This window comes from Octodon degus, unplaced genomic scaffold (assembly GCF_000260255.1).
Source record: "Octodon degus isolate 3935 unplaced genomic scaffold, OctDeg1.0 scaffold00038, whole genome shotgun sequence".
In the NCBI taxonomy this organism is placed as follows: domain Eukaryota; kingdom Metazoa; phylum Chordata; class Mammalia; order Rodentia; family Octodontidae; genus Octodon; species Octodon degus.
In genome coordinates, this window is record NW_004524614.1 from 13,737,513 (window position 1) to 13,762,692 (window position 25,180).

General features: G+C 32.6%; 1 protein-coding gene across 8 annotated transcripts in view; it reads left to right on the top strand.

Moving 5' to 3' along the window:
• Nbea (neurobeachin) overlaps positions 1-25,180 on the top strand; it is a 760,086-nt gene that overhangs the window by 345,880 nt on the left and 389,026 nt on the right. For all 8 annotated transcript variants that reach the window (XM_004631077.2, XM_023714988.1, XM_023714990.1 and 5 more), the window contains one exon: positions 17,207-17,268. In XM_004631077.2, the coding sequence (XP_004631134.1) occupies positions 17,207-17,268 (62 nt within the window). The remainder of the gene's footprint in view (positions 1-17,206; positions 17,269-25,180) is intronic.

The following is a 25,180-nucleotide window of genomic DNA, read 5'->3' on the forward strand; positions in this document are numbered from 1 at the left end:
TTAATAAATTATTTTCTTAATTCATTTGATTTTCAAGGAATAAAAGAGATACAATTAAAAAAGTCTTTTTGTTAATTTTTCTGGTCTTCTGAATGGTGTCTTTTTGTAGTCATAACTGAGCTATTATATAACATTAATTTTTCACCAAATTTAAGTATGTTATCTCTAAAACAATTAGTGTGAAAGAGAAAAGATTCAATAGCATATTAAACTGAAGACTTGTAGGTAGAAAATACGATAAAAATGACAGTTTCAATAAATTACAGTAGCAAATTAGTTAAATTAAAATCATATTTTTGTAAGAGTCATGTTCCTATATATCAAATTAATAAATACTGTTGATAGAAAAATACTGTTTGAACTAACAGTTGTGAATGCTATTTCAGTCTTGCTAACTCTGTATTTCAAAACATGTTTAAAATATATATCTACTGCTTCTAGCAGATGACACAATAGAACAGTTACCTTTTATTATAACTTTTACCAAAATTCATGTTAATTAAGAGCAGCAGTGTAGGGGCTAGGTAGGGAGCTTGGCAGTGGAAGTACTTGCCTGGCAAGTGCAAAGGCTTGAGTTCCATTGCTTGGATCTCGTGCTGTGCCAGCCCCAGCACCCTGGGCATGCCGGGCCCATCCTGAAACAGGGAGTGGTGGTACACACCTGTAATCTCAGCACTGGGGAAGATGAGACAGGAGGATCACTGTGATCTGAACTGTGTACCAATACCCTATATCAAATAAATAATTTTTGAAAAAGGGCAGCAGTGTAAAAGAACATTGTGTTTATGATTACTGTTTGAGTATTTAAAAAATGACTAATGTGGTTATAGTTTCAATTTTTATACAAACTCCATTGAGTTCATAATACACAATATATTACATGTTCTGAAAAAAAGAAAACTAAGTCTTATCCTACATGTAGACAAATAATCTTATTTTTTAAAAAATCTGACAAGAAAGTTATATAATGGATAAGCTTTATTTAAAAACCACTTTTTGAATATTTTCTATTTGTTAAAATATTAGAAACTTCAACTATATATCATATTGGGCTACTTGATACATTGTTAGCTCAGATAATCTTACAAATTTGGGGCTGGCCAGATAGCTCAGCAGACTAAAGGCCCTGCTTAGGCAGAGCTCAGCAGACGGGGTTTGATCTCCAGTGTGCTGTGTTGGCCCTGCCCCTGGAGTGTTCTGAGATGGTAATTGAGACTGGGCATGGTGGCACACGCCTGAAATCCCAGCATTTTGAGGGCTGAAAATAGGAGGATCGCTATGAGTGCACTATACATAGTGAGACCCTGCAGACCCTAAGTACAAAAAAAAAAAAAAAAAAAACAAAGAAATTACTGATTTGATGAATAAAACAAATTCAGTGTAAATATGTATAAGGAAAATTCTTCAATTATTTTATTATATGAATAAATGAATAATTTATTCACAATCTAACATCAGATACAAGAAGAAGTTAGACAAATTGTTCATACATTTTTGGGCTTATGAAATTCAATTGCATTAGGTGTAGTCACACACTCCTGTAGTGCCAGCATTCATGTGGCCCAGGCCACAGGATCACTGCACGTCCAAGACCAAGCTGGGCTATGTAGTGAAGTCAAGGCCAGCCTCAAGTACATAGTGAGACCTTATCTCAAAAAAAATTTTTAATGTAATCATGAACAAGTTTTATAGATTTTCAAGTGTAGTATACAATATAAATTTTCATCTTGCTGAATTGAACATTTTGTTTTGTTCTCCTACTGTTTTATAAATCTTGAAGTAATCTGAAATGGATTTACAGATTTTCTATGAGGTCTAGACTTTGACCACAAACAATCTTCATCATATATTCATTTTATGTATGTAGTTTGTTTATAACTTGTAATGGATACCTTTTACATTTCATTTCATTGCTTATTATTATTATACTGCGCGATTATCTGCCCCAAATATCTCACATGATATTAGTATTTTCTTTTCGTGTTAAGTACCGCCATGCTTTTTTTGCACAAATGTCTCCAGGGTATTTTTTCTTTTCCTTTTTTTTTTTTTTATTTATGGTGTCCTGGATACCTGTTTTCCTTGAAACCTTTGCTTAGAAAGATAAATTTCACTGAAGCACCAAAGTGAGGCACGTGAAATAAAATGCTGCATTGTGTCACACAGAACTACGTTGACTGTACAAAGCATTTTTACTTAAGAAGTATTCTGATAAATTTGATAAAAACAAGGAAACATCTTCTATTCATTGCATATATGAATGAACAAGATAAATAATTCTTAATTAGTTGTATTAACTGTCACAAATTGTTATTTAGTAGCATAGTGGCATAGTAAACACAATAAGCCAGTTTGTCTTATAGTAATATTATAACATAAAGATTGAAGTATCTTTAAGTATCTGTTAAATAGTATGTGACTTGAAGAATTTTGCTTTAAGCACATAAGATCCTGGGCTTCCTTGCCAAGGCTTTCAAGAGGATAAGGATATCGAACTAAAGCCCAAAGATAACAATAACAGTCTTTAATCAGTGCTAAAACTTCTTTAGTAGTGTAGTTTTTTAGTTTCTGTGGACAATTCTAAAAGCCTTTCTGTGGGAATGGGTTTACCTTCTAGTTGTACTACCAGAAAATTGAACAAAACATACAAATCAATAGTTTTATATACATTTAACAGTAGACCTAAGTGATTGCAAATCCTATGAGAATATGAGTAATGGGATGGGCTCTCTGATTTCTTAGACACATTTTCTGGAGGCATATTCTTGATTGTAGTGCAAGAACTGAAAACTCAAGTAAATCACAATAATATTGCTAAAATAAGGAGACCATGATCAGAATTGAGGAACCTGGAGAGAAATCTTTGCAGGAAAGGGAGTTATGCGATAAAGGTCTAGAAATCTGCTTATGACCACTTAAATCTTGACTCTTAAAGCTGTGTATGTAAAAACACAATTTCCACAAAATTGGTTAGAATTAAACTAAATGTTTGAATTGTTCAGTATTCAGAGATAACAGAAGGGAAATTAGTAGTATTCTGCTTCTGCTAGTCAGGGTGGTCAATCTTCATTAGTTACTTGGGACAGTAAGTAGCAAGCTAAGGATTTCCCGTTATTAATAGAGTTATAATGTTTCTAGAGTAAATACTACTTTTGATTCATTTTAGTCGGGCCTCAATTTAAAAAGATCTTCAAAATAGAACTCAAAATGATCAGATTGTTTCACCTATCTGTAACATGGTTGTGAGAACAAAGCCCATAATGTTAAAGTGACAGAGCAAATTTCAGTAGTTTTCAGAGAGACCATGACACAAACAATATTAGTCATGAAATAAAGCAATGGTAAAAGAAGAAATAATCTGAAGGAAAATTCACTTGCCAGAACTTCTCTACAAATTACAGGGGAGAGGGATTAAAATGCAGTAAATGTTATTTGTAAGAAGGATGTGTAAGTACTTAAAAACATGAACACTGGAGAGATGTACAGGAAGAAATGGTATTTTTGGAGAATGAAAACTAAAAGTCTAAAATGATACTATATTTGATGGATATGATAGCATATTTCATACCGATGAAGACATACTACTGATCATAAAAATGGAAAGTATCTTTCTGAACTGAAACAGAAAAAGAATAAATGACTGAAGGGCAAACAGAACCATAGGAACCTATGAGATAAAACTTCTCATCTAACATACGAACACATAAACTAGTATTTCATGAAGAAGAGCATTATAAGATAAGAGATGTAGATAGAGATGGAAAAAAATTGATTAGTGGTCTGTGGGATTTATGGGTGAGAGTAAGACCTCCAAGTAAATGTATCATACAAGAGATTTCTTTGTGTAAAACTAGTCTGTATTCTGATTATTATTAGCATTTCATAAATCAATACATGTGTTAAATTTCATAATTTTAACCAAAACAAAGCTTTGTACATTAAAAATCTATGAACATTATTGAAAGAAATTTAAGATGAATTATGGAAAGATATCCTGTATTCATGAATTGAAAGATTTTTTATTTCTATGTGTATAGTAGCCACAGTAAATCACAGATGTTCGTCATTTTTATCAAAACCTCAGATGTGTTTGTGGAGAAATAGAAAACTCAATCATAAATGCATTTGAGATATCAAGGGACTCAAAATAGTGGAAGTCTTTTAAAAAAATCTTGAGGAGCCACTCTTCTCAGTTTGAAAACTTGCTCTACAGCTTCAGTAATCAAACAGTATTATACTAAAAATAATGATAGCTATATAAAACCATTGGATGGGGGGAAACTACCCGCTCAGGCCCCTCCTCTTGTCCCTCTCTTGGGACAGGAGCTTTCTTTCTCTCAATAAATATATTCTCATAAAAATAAATAAATTAATTAAATAAATAAACCCATTAGATAAGCTCTAAGCCATGAGTAAGTATTTATATATATAGTCAGTTTTTTACATAGGTGCCAACATCATAAATGCAGATAGGGTAGTCCTTTCATCAAATGGTAAAAGTAGACATGCAAACAAATGAGTTAAGATGTTTGCTTAACATCATATAAAAACAAACTACAGTACAGTAATAGAGGATTCTATAACACCCAATGGCTAAATCATCCAGAGACAAAACCAATAAAAAATATTGGACTTAAATTACATTCTAGAGCAAATGAAACTAGTAGACATACACAGGACATTCCCTCCAATGGGTGCAGAATCCACGTTCTCTTTGCATAATGAATGTTTTTGAGGGTGGATCATATTGTAAGCCACAAAATAAATTTCAACAAATTTAACTAGACTGAAATCATATCAAGTATCTTTCCTGACCACAGTGGCATAAAACTTGAAATAAATAATAAGACCATTAAAAATGCATAGACATTGAACACTGTGCTTCTGAGCAACCATGTGGCCAATGTAGAAGATAAAAAGTTATAAAAGTGACTAAAGCGCCAGTTTAGGCAGAGCACAGTGGGTGGAGGTTCAATCCCAGGCATGCTGTGCTGGCCCCACCCCTGGGCTTACTGAGACTACAATTGAGACAGGGCGGTGGAACATGCCTGTAATCCCAGCACTCAGGATGCTGAAAACAGGAGAATCACTATGAGTCCCATCTGTGTAGTGAGACCCTGTAGACCCTATACCCTGTAGACCCTGTACTAAGTACATAAAAAAAGATATATTCATGAGACAAAGTTGTCAACACACTTACCAAAACCTGTGGATACTGCAAAAATCTTTGTAACAGGAAAATTTTGATATGATGTTCCTATATCAAAAAAGGAGGAAGAACCTAAAAAACTCATAGGTATATATTCTGTAAATGATTTGCATCTTAATACTACCACCAAGTAATAGTTGTCTATGTGCTGTTCATTTTTGTTTTAAGTCTAAAGTGAAATGGAAATCTGATACCTAGATAACTCATAATCAATATTTTTCCATATCATTTTCTTCCTATATATATATTTTTTTTTCTTTTTTCTGGTACTGGGGATTGAACTCAGGACCTTGTGCTTGCCAGGCAAGCACTTATTTTTCTGTGCTATCTCCCCAGACCTGTTATATATGTTCTTGATGCTTAAACCAGAAACAACTATGTGTACTTTAGTACTGGAGTTGGCACATGTACTGTAATGGACCAAAGAGTACTTTAAGATTTTCAGCTGTACACAGTCTGTCATAACTACTCAGTGTTGTCGTTGTGTCATGGACATAGCCATAGGCAGTGTGTAAATAAGCCAGTGTGACTATGTTTGCTGTGAATCTTTATGGATACTAAAATTGAAATTAAATAACTCTACTACCATGAAAATGTTTTTCTGTCTTCTTTCCCTAATCATTTCGTAATGTAAAATGTAGGTTTAGTATGTGAACCTTATAAAAAGAAGAGTTGGTCAGCACCACTGAGCTGACTTTCCAATTGCAAATTTTGACCCACGCAGGGTGGTGTATAGCCAGACACTGGCAAGTCTTCAGTGGCATGCTATGCAATAGCATTGAATATAGTTCAGAGTATCACAGGGAGAGGAAATTCCATTTCATAAAACATTTATTTCAGTTCTCTATATTGAATTGTTAGTAAAATGAATACCCATGGATTAAACTTCTTAAAATTTAAAAATCAGTAATCTGTTACAAACAAGAGGTTTCATGTCAAGGAAAGAAGTTTTTGCTTAAACTTATCCAGCTTTTTAGTTTGTTGGAGCAGTATCTGAAGCAGATATCCTAATTTTCAACCCATAACTTCTTGAATCTAAGAGCTAGATAGAGATTAAAGAATTCTACAGTGCTAATAAAATTGCCTGTTTCTGAGAGCTCAGGATAAACCCTAATATGAGTGTATCTCAAGGGAAATACAAGGACTAACAGGTTGATCTCTAACTTTTCAATTACTTGTAGTATTCACATAAATTGAACTTGATAAACCAATGCAACTGCAAGAATATGTACAAGCATACTTTTTCCTGACCTTTTGTCTGTGCTGTCCAGATCTGTTGCTCCTTTCCCTGTAGTTTCAACTGTGAGATGAGGTCAAGTGCATGTCAGCTGTGGCCACCAGTCTCCAGTCTGTCTTTTTCAGGTATCATAACAAAATTTTCCATAAGAAATTTTCCATAAGATAAATATTCCTTAATTAAATGAGTTGCCTTAACTTCATGGACTGTTAATCACAAGAAAAGTAACTCATCAGGGCTAACTCTTACTAAAGAAGCCTGAAGAAATGAATAGACATGTACTGAGACTTGCACGTGCACTGATTATGCACTTCCCCTGTCTGTCCCTTTATTTCCATATTATTCATCACGCCCATGTCAGGTTGACTATCAAAAGATAATTTTAATATATAATTATTTTCTGATTCTCGAAACCTGGTTAGAATTCATTTTGATAAAGTGTGTGTGTGTGTGTGTGTGTGTGTGTGTGTGTGTATACAGTTTGAATTAAAGTCATTTTCATAAACTCAACTCCAAAAGTAAAGACCACTCGTTATGGAAAAGGTTGGTATAATTAAATTCAATACACTGTACTGTCAACTAAGTAGATATATTTCAGTAGTCTTAATAATGTCTTTCAGGGGCTGGGGAGATGACTCAGTGGAATAAGCACTTCCCTGGCAAGCTCAAAGACCTGAGTTCAATCCCTGGTTTAGGAAAAAAAAAATATTTCAGAAAATTTAGATTATGAAATATGTTGAGAAATATAAGTGAAAAGTATGAAGTATTACACAAATGTATCCATTTTGATTTTTATGTTTTGCAGTGTTTTCATAGTACTGCAAAATATTTTTGTGTGTAAGTTGTTGTCTTTTGCATTCTAACTTCAATATGAATATGGATGGATAGAAGGAGACAGGTAGATATACCTGTCTAAGAATACTGCTCTATAACTTTCTGTCTGAACATTTCTAGGGTAGAATTTTACTGCCTTACCTCTCTTATGATTAGAGTAGCTTTTCTGCATTTTAAATAATTGTCCATTTCTGCTATCTTCTCAAATTAGTCTTTCCCCTTTCTGAAACTCTCCTCAGAGAAAAGCTTTTAGGCTTTGAGATTCTCTGTTTCCTGATATTCACTAATCTTGTATCACCCTGAATTTTTCTTTCCTGTACATCAGTTTTCTTCTAGATGAATTCTGTTTATGTCCTTCAGAAATTATTGTGCTATATAAGCAAATTTTTTGAGATTATCAGGATAATGCAAGTCAAGATTCTGGGTGTTTTTTTTTATAATGAGATGTTTGTCACTTAAAATCAGGTTTTTTTTTTTTATTTCAGCCTTTTTAGCAAATATGTATTTAGAGCTGTGATCTCTGTGGATCTTTCCCAGAGAACTAATCTTTTTCGCACTATATCTATTATTTTCCCCTGTAGCTTGATTTTCCCTGTTTTAGACTGACATTATTCCTTCATTTATATTTATTGTTTTTAATCTGTCTTCTTTAATATCCAAGTAACATAATTCATTGTAAAATTGTGAGAAATAGCTTTTGTTAAAGCTAAAATTTAGACTTGTAATAACAATTTTACCTTCTACAAGATTATTTTTTCTCTTCTACATAAAAATGTGACTTAACATACATGATGTACCTATTAAAATATTTAAACTGTTTCACTATATATATTTCATACAGTTGTTCTTTTTACAGGAGGTTCAACTGAAGATATTTTTGTAATTAAGCATTTTGTTTTAACTTTCAAAAAAAACTTCCAAACTACTTGAAAGATAGAGGTAATTAAACACAGAACAATGACAATTGGAAAAGTATAAGAAATTTGTTTTTCTATCTACATTTTTGTTATAGAATAGATTCTTTGGGGCTATCTATACTATTATGAGGAGAATACATTTATATCAATTTAAACATCCTGTTTTACAAATTGAATCAAAAAGTTTATTCTTGATCTCAGAATGATTCCTAAATCAATTTTTCATTAGAAATTAATAACATCATTCTTTTGAGTTAAATATCTTCAATTCGTGCTTCTTACTTCCAGCATTTTCTTATCATTGGGGTAGGAATTATTTTAAAGACATCATTCATCTTAGAGAGTCTTAGGTTTGCATGTGGTTCTGAAATAACCCTGTTTTCCTTACTTGACACTGGATGTACTTCTCTGCGTGGGTCCTCCAGTAGCATTCCCACTTCTCTAGCTTGTGAAACGTATCTGCTTCAGATTTATGTGCTGTCAGACAGTGTTTGTACACAGTTATTTTTAGGACTGAATCATTGAATGCCTTTAATTTTTGAAAATAACTGCCCCCTTTGTGATATTTTATGTCAATTTATTAGGTGCTATTTATAGTTTTCTTCATTCATATGATTTTGAAAGATAACTTGTTTTATTAAAAATCTGTATCGTATTGTAACAGAAAAGAAGCACCGTTTACTTGCACATTTCTAGCTCAAGTTTTTTTCTTTTTATCCAAAACAACTCAAATATTAATTCCCCTCCTTTTTTTTTATACTGAGAGTGGAAAGCAGAGAGCACTGAATTAACCTCCAGCCTCTCCCCTTTTTAAAACTTTTTTTGAACAGGTTCTTAGTTGGCCAGTATGACCTTAAACTTTCAATTTTCCTTTTTCTGCTTCCAGTAGCTGAAATTACAGGTGTGTGCTGCTGCTTTATTATGCATTATTGGACTAGCTTCTACTGTGTAATTTCACTTTGAACTGTGGCTGGATGGATTTTCAGATTGTGCAAAATAATTTTGTTACTTCAGTGCACTGGACTTTTGTGTATATTACTTTTAATGTACTATTCAAATTTATTATTCCTTGGATGGAATTTTATTTTATGTTTATTATTCTACAATTTTTGAAAATATTTTCAGTATTATAAAATTCTAGAAACTTCTAAGATATCTTTCATTCCTAAAAATTAAACTGGAGTAGTTTATTACTCAACTTTATTTGATATTTTGTTTTAAATGGAAAATTCACTACAGAAATTCAATGTGGGTTAAATTTAACAATTAATTGGCTTGAACAAATATCAGGAGCTTTGTGAATGTTTAGTTTGTTTTCTGAGGTACTTCAATAGTTGAAGCCTATAATTATTCGATAATGTTAATGTGTTCTTGAAAATAAAGGAGTCACTTCACCTGAATGACCTCTGCTTGAGTCTGTCTTAACCTTAAACCATTTTCTTTTTGCTCTGTTTCCTTTATCACTATAAATATCAAATAACTTTCTTTTACTAAATTATTTAGCTTTTGTCTTTGACCTTATGAATATATTTGATGAAAGAAAAGTGATACATAACATTTTCATATTATATAGTACATTTAAGTGTTTTAAAGAAAAACACCACATAAGGCATTTCTATTACTGTTTTACTTAAATATAACTTTATAGCTTAATCATATGACTGTTTAACTTGCTATATATTTTCTATTAATATTACCTTTAATAATGTGCATGATTAAAATATTGGGGCCAGGGAGAGGGCTCAGTAGAATAAGCGTTTCCCTGGCAAGCACAAGGACCTGAGTTCAATCCCCAGTTCCACAAAAAATAAAAATAAATAAATAAATAAAATATCAGCGTTGACGATTATGTGGGACTAGAATTATTTTGTTCAGTGCCAAATTTTAACCAGACTTATAACTCTGGTTTAAAATGTAATTAAAGCTTTTGGAATTTGTTGGAGTTTGAGAAAAAGAGAAGAAAGTAGGTACTTTGCAATGACAGAGGAATAAAAATTGGTTCTATAATTAAATTTAACCCAAAGAGAAGTGCAAGTTCAGTATGATTAATGGTTGTGAAAATGTGTCTTCTTTTATATCATTCTTTTACATTGCTGTTTGTAGATCAAGCAGTTAGGATAATGGCAGACCGCTCAGGTCAGCCATCCTTTGTAAAATTTCCAGTCTTGCATTACAGATGAAAGTATCTCATACAGACCTCAAAAATATTTTTTGTGAGGGAGCATAGTGCTGTATTAAAATTCTTTTTCTAGTATAGTACAGCCTTGCATCCTCTGATTTGCTCTTGATTCGTCCTTAATGCAACCCTATAAGAGAAGCTTAATCATATTTCTTAAAGCAGTTGTTTAAACAGAAAAAGCTCCAAGCTTAACAAACACCAAGTAATTTGTTTAATATATTTTTAGTATGTGTAACTAGAACATAGTTTTTTAATGGAATGTGCACATAGAAGTGAAAAATGACTTGAAGACAAAAGAATAGCTTTGAAGAGTAAGAATTTGTTTTTTAAAAAATATATATATATATATATATATATATATATATATAATTTCCTCCTGCAAGCGGGTGCAAGGGCTGGGTTTGATCCCAGGATCTGATGTGCATGCCTCTTCTCAGAGTCATGCTGAGATGGCAATTGAGACTGGGCACGGTGGTGAGCACCTGTAATCCCAGCACTTGGGAGACTGTAAACAGTAGAATCAGTACAAGTCCGATCTAGTACTGAGACCCTGAAAACCCTGTAGACCCTTCCTATATGTATTTTTTTCCTGATATTATATGAGCTTTTTTAAAAAATGTATTTCATACAGGGTCCCACTAGACAGCTTTGACTCATAGTGATCCTCCTGTTTTCAACCCCCCTAGCACTGGGATTACACATATACACCACCACACCTGGTCTGGGTACCTGCTCAGTGTGGTGGGGGGCAGGGCCAGTGCAGCATGTGGGACCAGGGATCTAACCCCTGTCCCTGCGCTTGCCTAAGCAGGTGCTTAGTCCGCTGAACTATCTTGCTGACCTGATACGACATTTTTTGATGGGATAGCACAAATGTGTTTCCTAAAGTATAAACAATAAAGCAATAAAGTTGGGGTAATATATCACATTTAATAGGTAATAACAATGTAACTAAGACATTAAAATAATCTATTTGACTTGGTTTACACTAGTATGACGATTAGCAAAATCTACATAGGACCCATCACCATATTTTCATTTTTGTTATCTATCATTCATAAGCTACAAACTTGCCACTTTTAAAATAATTCTCAAATTCCTAAGCTGTATCAACAAATGACAAAAAGAACTGAGAGAAATTGTTTTAATGCACCAATCAACTTGATTATTTGAGTATTTTATAAGTAGAGTTACAGTTCACTTCATTTGTGGATAAATCTAAACATTTTAGATTTTTAATTCATATTTGGAAATGGAATTTTGATTCCTGTGAACGTATGGAATTTTACTATGGGAGACATGCAATATTAAATTACTTTCAAATTAGTTTTAAATTAATGTCGATACCTTTATGAATTTTTGAAAATATTTCATATAGACAATACCATTAATTTCTTGTACTTAAAAATTGAAATCACTTTTTAAATAAATATCTAAAATTCCTTATTCAAAACCTCAAAGCCAGATATGTTTTGTAATTCTATTTTTAAAGATTAATAATTCTATTTTTTATTTTATTTTAAAAAGTAAAAACAAATAACAAAAAGAAAAGACAAATAGTAACGTACAGCAATACACATGGTGCAGTATTTCAAAACAAGAATAAAGAATTAACAATGGTTGTTATATTGCACATTTTATCATCAAATTTATTGCTCAGCTAAACAGATATACATGTGCAAGAGTAGTCGAATAAACATTAATGCTTCTTTCAGTAAACCTTAATATTTTTCCCACATGTGTAAATATCATATAGTCTTCCCTAGTGTAAGAACTCAAAAGAAATAAAAATAGAAAGCTATAACACAATTAAAAGGAAAGCAAGAATTTAAGGATTAAGCAATGAAGAAAGGGCAAGGAGAAAAGCTAGGAAATATGACGGGGTAAAACCATACATTTGTATGTTTTGTCATTCTTATATTCTGAGAATTATGATAGTTATTAGGATACATATGTATATCATAGAATCTTCAGGGTGGTTTAGAAAAGCTTCCTAAACACATTGACTTGTCTGTATGACATCTGGACATTCCTACTAAAGTCGGTAAACACTATGAATAGTATCATACTATTCTGGCATGATTTGCTCTTAACTGATTTTTGTGAGAGTTAAAGCTTTAATTTTTCGTTGGTTCTTTCTTTGGATTTTAGAATTTTGAAATATGGGCATGCATGTAAAATGACTGCAGTTGAAAACAATTTTTTGCTGTTTATATACTGCTTATGTTCACAAATATAGACACACATTATATGTGTGTGTACATGTTTACCATATATCTAGGCATGAATTGGTTTCACTGGACTATGGCATGCCTATTTTGTTTATTATATGAATTTTTTGTACTGCACTGACATAGTGGTTGAGTTCATTGCTTGTGATGGTGTGATGGAAGCTTATGGCCACAAAATCTGAAATATTTACTAGCTCATCCTTAGGGGGAAAAAAGGCTAATTCTCACTACATATTTTATAACTTGAGACATCCATCTAAAGAGAGTAAGACTGCAATAAGTTTATGATGACTTAATGATTAACTAAAGAAATCAGTGAATGGATGAACCTTAACCATTTCTACAGTAGAAACATGTTTTTCTAGTTAAAATTTGTAATCTTTGATATCCAAGTAAGCTGTAACAGTTTAATTACATTAAATTGAGCTTATTCTTAATTCATGAACTTAATTGTATTTTAGTTTAAGTTACCATTATAATATCCTCCATTTGTGATGGATTTAAATTAAAATCTCTGAAGGAACATATAGGCAAGTATTAAAATGTTCAGTAACTCCTTCTACCTGTACACATGTTAAAATTACTGTAACAATAAACTAAATTGTCATTATTTGAGATGTTATTGTAATGTTCATTCTATTGTTCTTTTGGTTTGGGTTTTAAATTTGAGTGCCTCACTAATTGCTTGAGGATTAGACCTCATTAAGTGAATCTATCTAAAATACTAGCATTGAAAATAGTTTTTAAAGAGAGGTGCCCAACACTGATAAAATAAAATAATAAAGCACAAATTTCAGAAATAAAATGTAAGAAACTTGTGGAAAATGTAGGAAATGGCTGTTGTGCTAGGACTTATTTGAGTATTTCAAGAGTTCTAAAGACACTCTTTATAATGATGCACTGTCTAGAGTACTTCATGACATCCTGTGGAAACTAGAGAAGAGAGAATTTTAGTACATGAGTTGCAGAAACAAGAATAAGAAAGGATTTTAAAGAAATTTCAGCCATACACTACTGAAACAAAAGCAAATACAGCACACTGAACCATATTCCCCTCTTTTAATTCACAACACCATATTCCAACTTCCATTTCTTAAATTATACTTCTTTGTGCCTCAAACATTTCTCTTCCCCTTTTCTGCTTACATATACTCAGTGACATCCAATTTAGGTGTCATTCACCCCTCAAAATGCCTTTAGATAGTTACTGCAAGCCGTTATGTGCGTCTACATTTTGTATTCTCTATGAAGTGTCTATCCATGCTTATTTGTTTACCTAGACTATCTCGCTTTCTTCAGTTCTTTTTACTGTGATGATACCTGGCACATTGTGAACTAGCTCAAAAATTGAGTTTTAACTAAGTTGGTTTGTTGTTCTTAAAATGCCCTTATTTTTCCTCAGCATCTTAGATTTTTCTCTTTCAGTATAACAGTTAGTGAATGATGGTTTCTAGATGTTGATTAAATTAATATTTGAGCACATGTTCAATATACCTAGTTCATGGATGTCTGCCAAATTCTGTTTTGGGAGGGGAGGATTATGAAAAGAAATCATTGATGTATCTTAAAAGATAAGTGTCATCCAAGAGTATAATTTCTTTCTTGTCCTTCTGTTGCTAAATACCTGTACCTCCCACTATGAAGAATATTTGCTTAGAGATGGACTTTCTCCATGGTATTTACACTGAATCATCAAATTCAGCCATTGCATTAAAAGAGCAACACTACCTTTCTGTAGTCTTCGTATTAATGAAAAATGGAAAGGCGTACTTCTAACTTCACCATGATTTTCTTGGTTTCTTCTCTGACTTTGCCTTTATTGTAGGATTTTATATTTTGTACTGCTTTATTTTTGTACAGATGAAGAGGTGAAGTTCTTAAATTAGAAACTGACTTCCTATTCCTCTTAAATACAAGACCAGAACTACTAATTTTTTTAGATAATAGTTTACTGAACAGTGTCCATTTTATTTACTATCTGGATCTGGACAACAATAAGTTTGCCTATGTAATTAATATTTACAGATACTTTTTTGCTACTTCTTTATCTGACTTCTCTGCCAACTATATCATTCCTAATATAGTCAAAAGCTCTTAGTGAACAGTCTTGCCACTATGCAAGTATCTCCTTTTTTGTAAGCCTCCTTTTAAGCAGGCCTTCATGTATATTGCCTGCATTCCACTTGTAGTATTTGAGTTAGTATTTCTGGTCAGAATATTTATTGTAGTGAATATATATTTTGTAATGAAAATGTTCAAGTGATTGGCCCCCATTCTTAACTGGAGTTTTGTTGTGGAGGCACATATGCAGAACTCTTCTGGGTTTAGTTCTTAACTCAGAAGCACAGAGCAGCGGGTATGATGTGCATGCTTGTAATGCAGGCACTGAAGAGACTGAGGCAGGAGGATCGCTGTAAGTTGGGGGCCCACTCCAGCTACATAGCAAAACCTTTTCTCAAAGACAAACAAAAATGTAGAGCATTATTACGGGAGCCAGCCTTTGTTTCATAGTATCTAGCTTATAATTTGTTCTTACATCTTTTAACACTCAAAACTATTTAAATTTTCTTTCAGTCTTCATACCTCTTTAAGTTTTTTTTGTAAAGTATCTTTTATTTGGTACAGGCTTTTGCTATGTGACTCAGACTCATAGTGATCCTCCTGTCTCAGCCTCTGCAGCACTAGGGTTACAGGCTTCTGCCACCATACCCAGACCCACTGGCTGGCATGTTGTGTGGGGTCAGCATGGAATGTGGTACCACCCAGGTCCTTGTGCTTGCCAGGCGGGCACTTAGACCGCTGAGCTATCTCCCCAGCCTTCTTTAATTGCTTTAACCTAGCCCTTCAGTTCTACTTTCAAATGCCCCTCTAATCTAGTTATTTATCCTCAAACTATGAACCTGTTTTCAGATTGTCTCATTATTACCTGCTCCCTCTGTACTCTTTGCCTAAACTATTGTTTTTTCCCCTATGTCTAATACATATACACTACTACATTCACCTACTACATTCCGTGCTGGCACCACACAACACGCCAGCCAGTGGGTCCAGGTGTGGTGGCACAAGCCTATAATCCCAGCACTGGGGAGGCTGAATGTTCCTTTACAAAATTCTTAAAAGTTCATGTTTTTTTAAAAAAAAATAGTACAACAAATATAACAAATAAATACAATTGCGTGCTTCTCTCTAATTTTATTTCGAGATACATGTATTAAAAGTTGATATGCAGAATATTTGGTAACTACATTCTTAATTTCTTTATGTGCATACATTGTCTTCATTATGACAGTGGTAGTGGTCCTAAGATTTTCAGATACTTGAGTGGTCAACAAATGATGAATGTTCCATTAATCTTTCTGACTTTCTAGCTTTGCTGATCAATTATACCAGTTGTCTCTTAAATGAGCTTTTTACATCTGCATCTTATTTCATTAGTTAACTGTCTGCACAGAGATCTGATAAAATGGTATACCACTGCTTTTTCACAACTTGTTCTGCCTGTACAATAAGGATCTTTAGCAAAATGGGCGCAAAAGGGTATTTATTCACTACCTACAATAAATATACGTGTTAGTGTTTACAAGGCATTTGAGACTATTGAAATCATCTTAAAAGAAGGTTCAACTTTCTTTTTAAAATACTTTTTCCTTTTCAAATATTAGAAGACCAAAGCATTTTTTATTATCAGTTACTTTTATGGATTATATTTGCCCTCAAAAAAAGGTTTGAAAAGAACTTTATTTTTTAACCTTTTAATTTAGAAAACAATGAAACATATTTAGAAATATATTTTACATTACCACACATCATGATTAATATAGTCTTCTCCAGGGATTGTATTAGTCCTTGGTTATATCTTCCTGTATGTTGATATTTCTTTTAAAAAACTAATGATTATGATCTGCTTTCTTACTGTGTCAGGTTATGCAGCGATCATCTTTTTAATTGGAAAAATTCTCAACAAATAAATAATATTTAAACTTTATAGACTGTTCTCTTATTTATAGAATAGGAATACTGCTATGTCACAGGATGTAATGGAAATTTAAAAAGCCCATGCACAGATAGTACTGAAGACGGTTGATAGCAGATAGGAACTGGTCAATGAGTAGTCATGATTAGTAGGTACACATTACTTCAGTGTTTTCTGCTATCTATTCTGACAGATTGAAAGCAGTTTAAAAGCTAGGGGAAAATTATCTTAAACTGGTCTTTTAGAAAAAAAAATAGGCAGATTTGCAATGTTAGTTTTTCTTTGCTTCAGGAGATAATCTTATAGAAAATATAGTTCCAGTCAAAGCAGCTTTAACTAGCTCCTCAATAATAATCATCCCTCTCTTTGTTTAAATAGTTTAAAATGCCTTGATTAAGCAATAACTGAAACATGAACTCAGTTTCTTAGTAATGTTCACATCATTTGGATTAATAAGAATATATTAAAATAAATTTTAAAAGTACACTGGTGAATGTTCCTACTCATTTTATTTTAGGAATTTTATTGTAAGCATAATATTATATAAGTTAAAAACTACATGATGGTCTTGGAATGATGAGTGCTGTGGTTGTAACTTGATTTGTTTCAACCTTTCTTTGTTGTAGGCCTTGTCTGCATGAAGTCCAGCACGTCCGTGGTGGAGCTTGTTATGCTGCTTTGCTCACAGGTACAAAAATCTTATTTCTTTGATTACATTAGGCAGTAGGAGGATTGTTTTGTGATTAATAAAATGAATGTATGTGTATACATATATATCTATACATATATAATTGTTAAACTTGCATTATCAGGGATGAGTAAAATAAGTTGTTTAGGCTATTTTACCATGTAAATACTGTCTTACTCTCCGTCTTCTGCTTTTTTCAACTCCCTTAGCCTATTGCATCTTCCCCATCCTTTCATTGTTCTCTATTGTTTTATCTGTATGTGTACTTGTGTGTTAGTGCATATGTTACGTCTTTGCCTTCCTTAAGTCTCACCTTTTAAAATGTGAAAATTATTATTGCATTGTGTCTTCTATTAAATTAGAAGTAATAAAGCAAGATTTTTCACTCAAAAGCTAAACTAATACAGCTCATTAATGAATGGTCTTTGATATGTAGCTTTCACTTTTTAATGTATAATTTGTACATCCTCACAACCTACTTAATGTTACTTTAATAACTGCAATTAAGGATAGAATTGTATTTGCTGAGTAATGGTTCTTTTTAACCACATTAAGAAGTTAAAGAGTATACACTATAACATTGATGGCGAACCTTTCAGAGATGGATGCCCAGACTGCACCCCAAAACCCACTTATTTATCACAAAACACCAACACTGCAATTAATCCTGAATAATGAGGTTTTAGTTTAGAAAAAAACAACTCATACATTAGCATCCTTTGTCTTAAAAGTAAAGCAAATAATATGGCCACCTTAGGTTTGACACACTATAGAATTTGACACGCTATAGAATTTCTGATAACTAAAATAGAAACTCAGTGATCTTTCACCATCTGTGACATGTCTCCTACTGCTCCCAGTTAAATAAATATGATAATAATATGGTAATTAATTATGATATTCTATTTTAGTTTCCACAACAGAAGGAAAAAATATATCTAAACCACTTTCACTAACTGGCTCAAAGACTGCCTAACACCACAGCAGTATGGCCTCAATTGATCCTGCAAACCATCAAAAAGAACAAAAGAAACAGAAGGCTTACCTTTGATTTTGTTTTCGGTTTCCTTTCCTTAGGAATAAATTCATAAAGAAATCACTAGGTCCAGTTCCATCTTTTTAGCCGGGAAAATATAGATATGAAAGAAGTTAAAACAAAATCCCTGGCAAGAGAGTTCACCTGCAAATCATTGAAAATTTTATCACTTAATTCTGAAGTCCTGAGTTCGAGAGACATTTTGAAAGATTTATCTGGAACTCTTAAGTTCATAAAGAATGACTGTTTTTTTTTAAAAAGGCTTTTAGAAAAAAATAGTTTACAATTCATTCTTCCTTAGCCTGGGTTTCTCTGCAGTTCAGAGAAATAAAGAGGAACGTAGCATTAGGATCTAGTGTCTTTGATGGCCTCATCATCTAATCATAGGTTTAACATTACTCATTTGCTGGCTCCAGGAATTCCTGCCATTAAGAGCCCCAGAGATGAAACTTTGCCTCAGATATTGATTGAAAGGAAGAGTGAGAAATTTAAGCTGTCTATGCAGTGCACTTTGAGTGTTTCAGTGAAGCAGTATTATAAACATGGCTCTCTCTTTGATTTCTAAATTTAATGTTAAAGTAAGTATTTTATATACTGAATACATATTTCAGCTATTACCATTCATTAAATATGCCTCATTGTAGTAATTTAAAAAGGTATACAAGTGAAAAAATAGCTGCAATTTTTTTTCTCTATTAAGCTGAAATATTGGTTTCCATAAAACATTTTTAAAGAAATGAATGATTCATCTTGAATTCAGCTTAGATGGTTAACTATTCTACTGTGAAGTTTAGTTTATAAAATTGTCATAATTAGTTGCTCCTTGAATATTTAAAATCTTGGTTTTAAGATAGAGAAAAATGGGTGTATTTTCCAAGTTTCTGAAAACTCATTTTTTACTACACTTCAAATTCATAGTAATTTGCATTGTTTTCATCCATTAGCAAAACAAAGATAATATAGTAGCAAACCTCTGATAAGGAGAAATGAATACAGTGATGCTATGGAGATTGCTTGGCATAGCTTTCTCTAGAGCAGCATTCTTTTCCACAGGCCTTAATGCATCTCTCCTGCAATAGAGCCGATCCCTGTAGAATTAGCAAAGTCCTGTAGCTGTCTTCCTGCCAAGACAGAAGTCAATCCTGATGAATCTTTAAAGCTATAGACCCAGAGTCTTTCTGCTGTTATTTTACAATTAGCTCTTTGAAAGTATTGATAGTTACAAATAATGCTGAAGTACATACTAATAATAGAAGTACTAACTAGTACTAATAAAAATAATTAAATATGTATATGTACCAAATAATTAGATGTCTTTATATTTATATTTTTCTACAATGACAAACAGAATTAATATATTATTATACTGTGATTTAATTCTTGCTTCAAATAACTTTCTAATACAAACAGAATTCCTGGTTTGTTTGTTTAAAATACCCCCTATAAGATAAACCATTGAAAGATCAAATTTTGTTAGAGCAAATAAGAAACTAAAGATTAAAAAAGAAAAGGAAAATGCTACATTTTTACAGCATTTTGTTCCTTGCTACACATGCTTTTATTTTTATGTTTTTTCATTTTCATTTTGGATTTCATGTTAACCGCTATGTATTATCAAGGATTTTAGATTTTCTTTGCTTCTTATCTGAGTTTCTGAACCAAATTGCTTTTGCCAATACTTTGTGTCTAAAATATGGTCTAAATTTACATGAGATCATATTACAAGGTTCTGAAGGTACTTGTCAAGAATAATTCAGTTCATATGGCTGGCTTTTAAACTCCACGGGCTATGGCATAAAGTGTCCCCTCCCCATCCCACCCCTACACTACCCCTGGGAAGTTTACATCTCTATGGAAAATGTATTTTAAGTTTTGCGGAAGATATTAGTATTATCACTATGATTTGTTTATTCTTCCACAAGTGCTGAATATAGTTTTTATAGTATTCTACATAAGTGATCAGTGGAAAATTTATGACACAAGGAGAAATTTTAAAAAATTAACTCATTTTTAGTATTTCTTAAAATTATAATTAGCATCTTTTAAAGTTTTTCCTGTTATTTTGAAGCAAAATAAGCTATACTAAATTAATTGATATGTTATATTTGACAAAATCAAGTGCTTAGTCAGTGAGATGCAGTATTTCCAACAGGCTCCTCAGCATATCATATTAATGCTGTTTTCTGTCACAGATTTGTTTTAGGTTTTATAATAAACTGAGGTTGAGATGCTTTCCATCACTCTCTATAACTTCCTGTTTTTATTTTTTAAATTATATTATGTTTAGCATATTATATTCTTTGATAACTAGGAGACTTAGTTTGCAAGTAAATGTTTAAGGTACTATAATAGCTTTTAATTATTTCCAGATTTGTTTTTTTCTAGGAAGTCTCTATGAGAGACACTCTAGGAAAAAAAAAAAATCAATGTTGTTATGCCACAGGATTTCAAGTTTTTATAAGTAAGGCTTAACAGATGTCATGGGCCTTTTTGTACCTTTTCTGTCAATAGAAAATGTTTTATAAATTGAGAAACATTATGTAAGGAAGTATCTCAGTATTTAAGTGATTTGTGAGTTGAAGCACTGATTAAGCAAATACATGCTTAATAAATCTTTTTTGTTCTCATTAAAATCTAAAAATGTATAAGTAACATAAAATCTTAGTTTAGGATCTATGCTTGAAGTTATTAGTGTGAATTATTTTGTGGTTTTGTTTGACTTTGTCCCTTTTGAAATACTTCATATACTTCAATAAAAAGGATTTTTGTGATTTTACTGATGTGATCAAGGCATAGCTCTGGACTTCTAAAGACAACACTTGAAAAGGAACCACAACTGAAGAACAAGCAGTCTTTCCCAATGATGTGGATTTTGAACATTTAAGTTTTTTCCAATTTAATATAGTTGAATCAGATGGTACAAAATTAAAAGATAATTTTTTCTAGATATAATAAAACTAAGACTTAGATATATATATGACAACCATTGAGGCCTACTAAATGATAATAATTAATAAGTTCTCATTATTATAAGGATTTATAATAGTAGTAGTAGTAGGCTTTATTTGGGGTCTTTTTGAATGTCATGAAGTTCAGATTATCATCATATTCTCCTAATTATCATATAACATTTAATTCAGTAGTTAATTATTTGGCATCTACCTTTTTTAACATTTATGGTAGTTACTACATTTTTCATTTCTAAAGGGGTTAGAGTACTTTATGTGAAACTTAAACATTACATAGCTGGTTTGGAATCAATGAAAAGCAATTAAAAAGTATGGTGAAATATGTTTAATTGAGTATAATAAAGTTCTAGCCATATGATCAGAAACTTGACTTTATGAACCAACAAGATTGAGATAGGCTCAAGATAGATCCTAAAGCTAGCAAGCTTTCTACTGTTTTGCATAAGCAGGTAAGGAGATTCGGGCCTCAGAAAGTCTCATGATAGGTCCACAGAGAGAACCCTCTTATGCTCAAAGCTGTCACCATCCTCATTTGCAGCATATCAAAAACTAAGTAGCAAAATACATATATATTTGCTTACAGGGTGATCCACATCTTTCAGGTCATATACTGTATAATTTCTCCTTTGGAATTTTTTAATGTAATTTTATTTTTTGGTACAGGGTCTTGCTACACATTACAGACTCATAGTGATCTTCCTGTCTTAACCTCCCCAACACTGGTGTTACAAGCATGTGCCACTATACCTGATTTTGGGGCCTGCCCAGCATATGGTTCTTGGGATCTAATTTGGGACCTTGTACTTGTCAGGCAGGTGCTTATGCGACTGAGCTATCTCCTAGCCTTCTTTTGGAATTTTTATGTAAAGTGTTATAGTAAGGCCTGGAAATAGCTCAGTGACTTAAGCGCCTGCCAGACAAGTGTAAGGTCCTGTGTTTGATCACTGGTGAAAAAAAAAAAAAAAAAAAAAAAGTTACAGTATTTTAATTACATAGAACAGAGAATAAAAAGAAATTTCTAACTTTAAAAACTTTAGGAAGTTTATGATAATTGCCTTTACAGGTTCAGCCTGTTTTTAGGACTGAGGATAATGTCTCTCTCCTAAGAAATCCCTGCTGTTTTCTTTGCACAGTGGCTGACCACAACTATTTTCTGTTGTGTAATATCATTCAAAATTAAAAGGAACAAACTGAGCATTTTAATTTTCAGGGATTCCTTTGATGAGTTTTCACAGCATCTTTCTTAAAGTACTGGTTTATAATGTAAATGCAGATAAAGATTGAAAATGTGATGAGGTATAATGATTATAGTTACATTAGATCATAATAAAGATTTTAAAATGTTAGAGAATGTGGAGAAAATGACTAGCAAAAATTAAGGTATTTTTAAACAAAGAGCAGTAGGGAGTAGTCAGCAAATGTGCGTGTAGTGTATCTTTAGGAGGATACCAACAGAGCAGTTTGCTTCTTTGCTGTCCTATTTGTGACATTTCTGGATGAGATTCATTCAAATATTTCTGTTTTTTTTTTTTTGTTTGTTTGTTTTTTTCCCGGAACCAGGGATTGAACTCAGGCTCTTACATTTGCCAGGGAAGCGCTTATTCTACTGAACTATCTCCCCAGCCCTCAAATATTTAAAAGTTGTGAACTTTTTCATGTCTCTTATTGTTGATTTGTTTTAATTCACCAATTAGAAAAGTTAGAAGATACAATATGTAAGTACCACATTCCAACCAATTGCACCACTGGAGCTCCACAAGACACAATAAATTTGTCATTTAAATTTATTTAAACTAATAGAAACATAAAACTGTCCAGGGAGATAGCTTAGTGGCATAAGTGCCTGCCTGGCAAGCACAAAGTCTTTAAGTTTGATCCCCAGTACCAAAAATAAATAAATAAATAAATAAATAAATAAATAAATAAAATTTATACAGATTAATTGCATTGTAATTTTTAATTATGGTAATATACTTCTCAAAATCATGTTTCCTCAAATATTTATCATTTTCCTCTTTTGAAAACACCCAATATCCTTCTAGCTTTTCAAATTTATAGCACATTGTTGTCATCCCTTTGCCATCTAGTATTGTATTACAGCTAATTATTCCCATTTGTCTTTGGATCCCCATTTGGTAATTCACTTTTGTGTTTACCTTACTTATTTCCCCATTTCATTCCTTGTTGTCACAAATAAAATGATTTCATTCTTTTTATGGCAACATAATCCATTTATATGTTTCTACCACATTTTTTTGATCAGTTCATCACCTGATGGATAAATACGTTGCTCAGGTTTCTTCATTTATATATGGTGCTAAAAAAACATGAGTAAGCTGATACCTGCTTAACATGCTGATTTCATTTGCTTTACATTTTATACGTGAAAGTTGGGTTGTTGGGTCATATGGTAGTTCCATTTTTAATTCTTTTGATTGACCTTCATGTTATTTTTCATGATAGACATACTACTTCATGTACTATCCAAAAGTGTGCAGAAGTTCCCTTCAGAACTCAGTTTTTTATCTTTTTTGGTAATACCTGTTGTTTATTCATTGAAGTAATATCTCATTGTGGTTTTATTTATATTTTCCTAATAGTGGTATGTTACATATTTTCATATACCTCGTGTTTATCATTTCTATGTATTCTAATAAGTGTCTATTTAAGTCCCTTCTTTCATTTTTAAACTTATTTCCTCACTAAGTTGATTCTTCTGCTGTGCACAAATACTGTAGTTCCATTCAATCTCATTTGTATAGTTTTGCTTTTGTTTTCTGTGCTTTTGGTGTCTTATCCAAAAATATTGAGTGCTTCAATGCCCTGAAGCATTTCTTCTGTATATATTTTTCTTGTAGCAGTTACATAGTTTCAGGTCTCATACACTGGTACCTGGGTTCCCACTATCTTACTTTTTTCTATGATTTTGGAAAAGATGGCAACATTTTTTTTTTTTTTTTTTGGCGGAACCGGGGATTGAACTCAGGCCCTCGCGCTTGCCAGGGAAGCGCTTATTCCACTGAGCCATCTCCCGGCCCCAGCAACATTTTTGTTGTGTAGGAAATATGGTGTCTTGGTAACTTTTCTCTCCAAGCTGGGATAAAATGCCCAAAGCCCAAATTAAGGAAGGAAAGGTTGACTTAGCTCATGGTTTGTGAAGGTTTCAGCCCATTCTCATGTATCTCCAAGTCAAAGGGTCACATGGCAGAGAGCAGCAATATTTGGCTGCAGAAAACAGCAAAAGCAACAGGAGGAGCAGCCAAGAACAAACCTCTTTTCTGCCCTTACATGTAGGAGACCCACCCAGGGGTGGATATAGCAGTAATACCCACAATTCCAGCATTGGATCAAGAATCAATCACAAACTCTAGAAGCCTGCCCCATGACTGTGTGAGGCTTTGGGGAGACATCTAGACACAAACCATAAAAGATGGCCACAGACTTGTTTAATCACCAGATGCAGTTTGCAAATTAAAAAAAAAAAAAAAATTGGCAGAACTTTCGGATTGTGAACCATTTTTTTTTTTTTACAAACATTTGTGACTTGAGGTACCACTTTTAAGTCTTAAATTTTTTTCACAAAGGAATGGTTTATAATTCAAATTCTTTTGCAGTATTATTGGTACACTTTAGATGTATATAATGATCACATTCATCATATCCCTATGATTTTACCTGTATGAAATATATCTTCATTTTTTTTACCCAGTCCCCCTCACTCCCTACTCCCTCCAAAGTCTGTGTCTGTCTGTCTGTCTGTGTCTGTCTGTGTCTCTGTCAGTTTGTCTGTCTGTCTGTCTGTCTCTGTCTCTCTCTCTGTCTCTCTGTCTCTCTCTCTCTCTGTCTCTCTCTCTGTCTCTCTCTCTGTCTGTCTCTCTGTCTCTCTCTCTCTCTCTCTCTCTCTCTC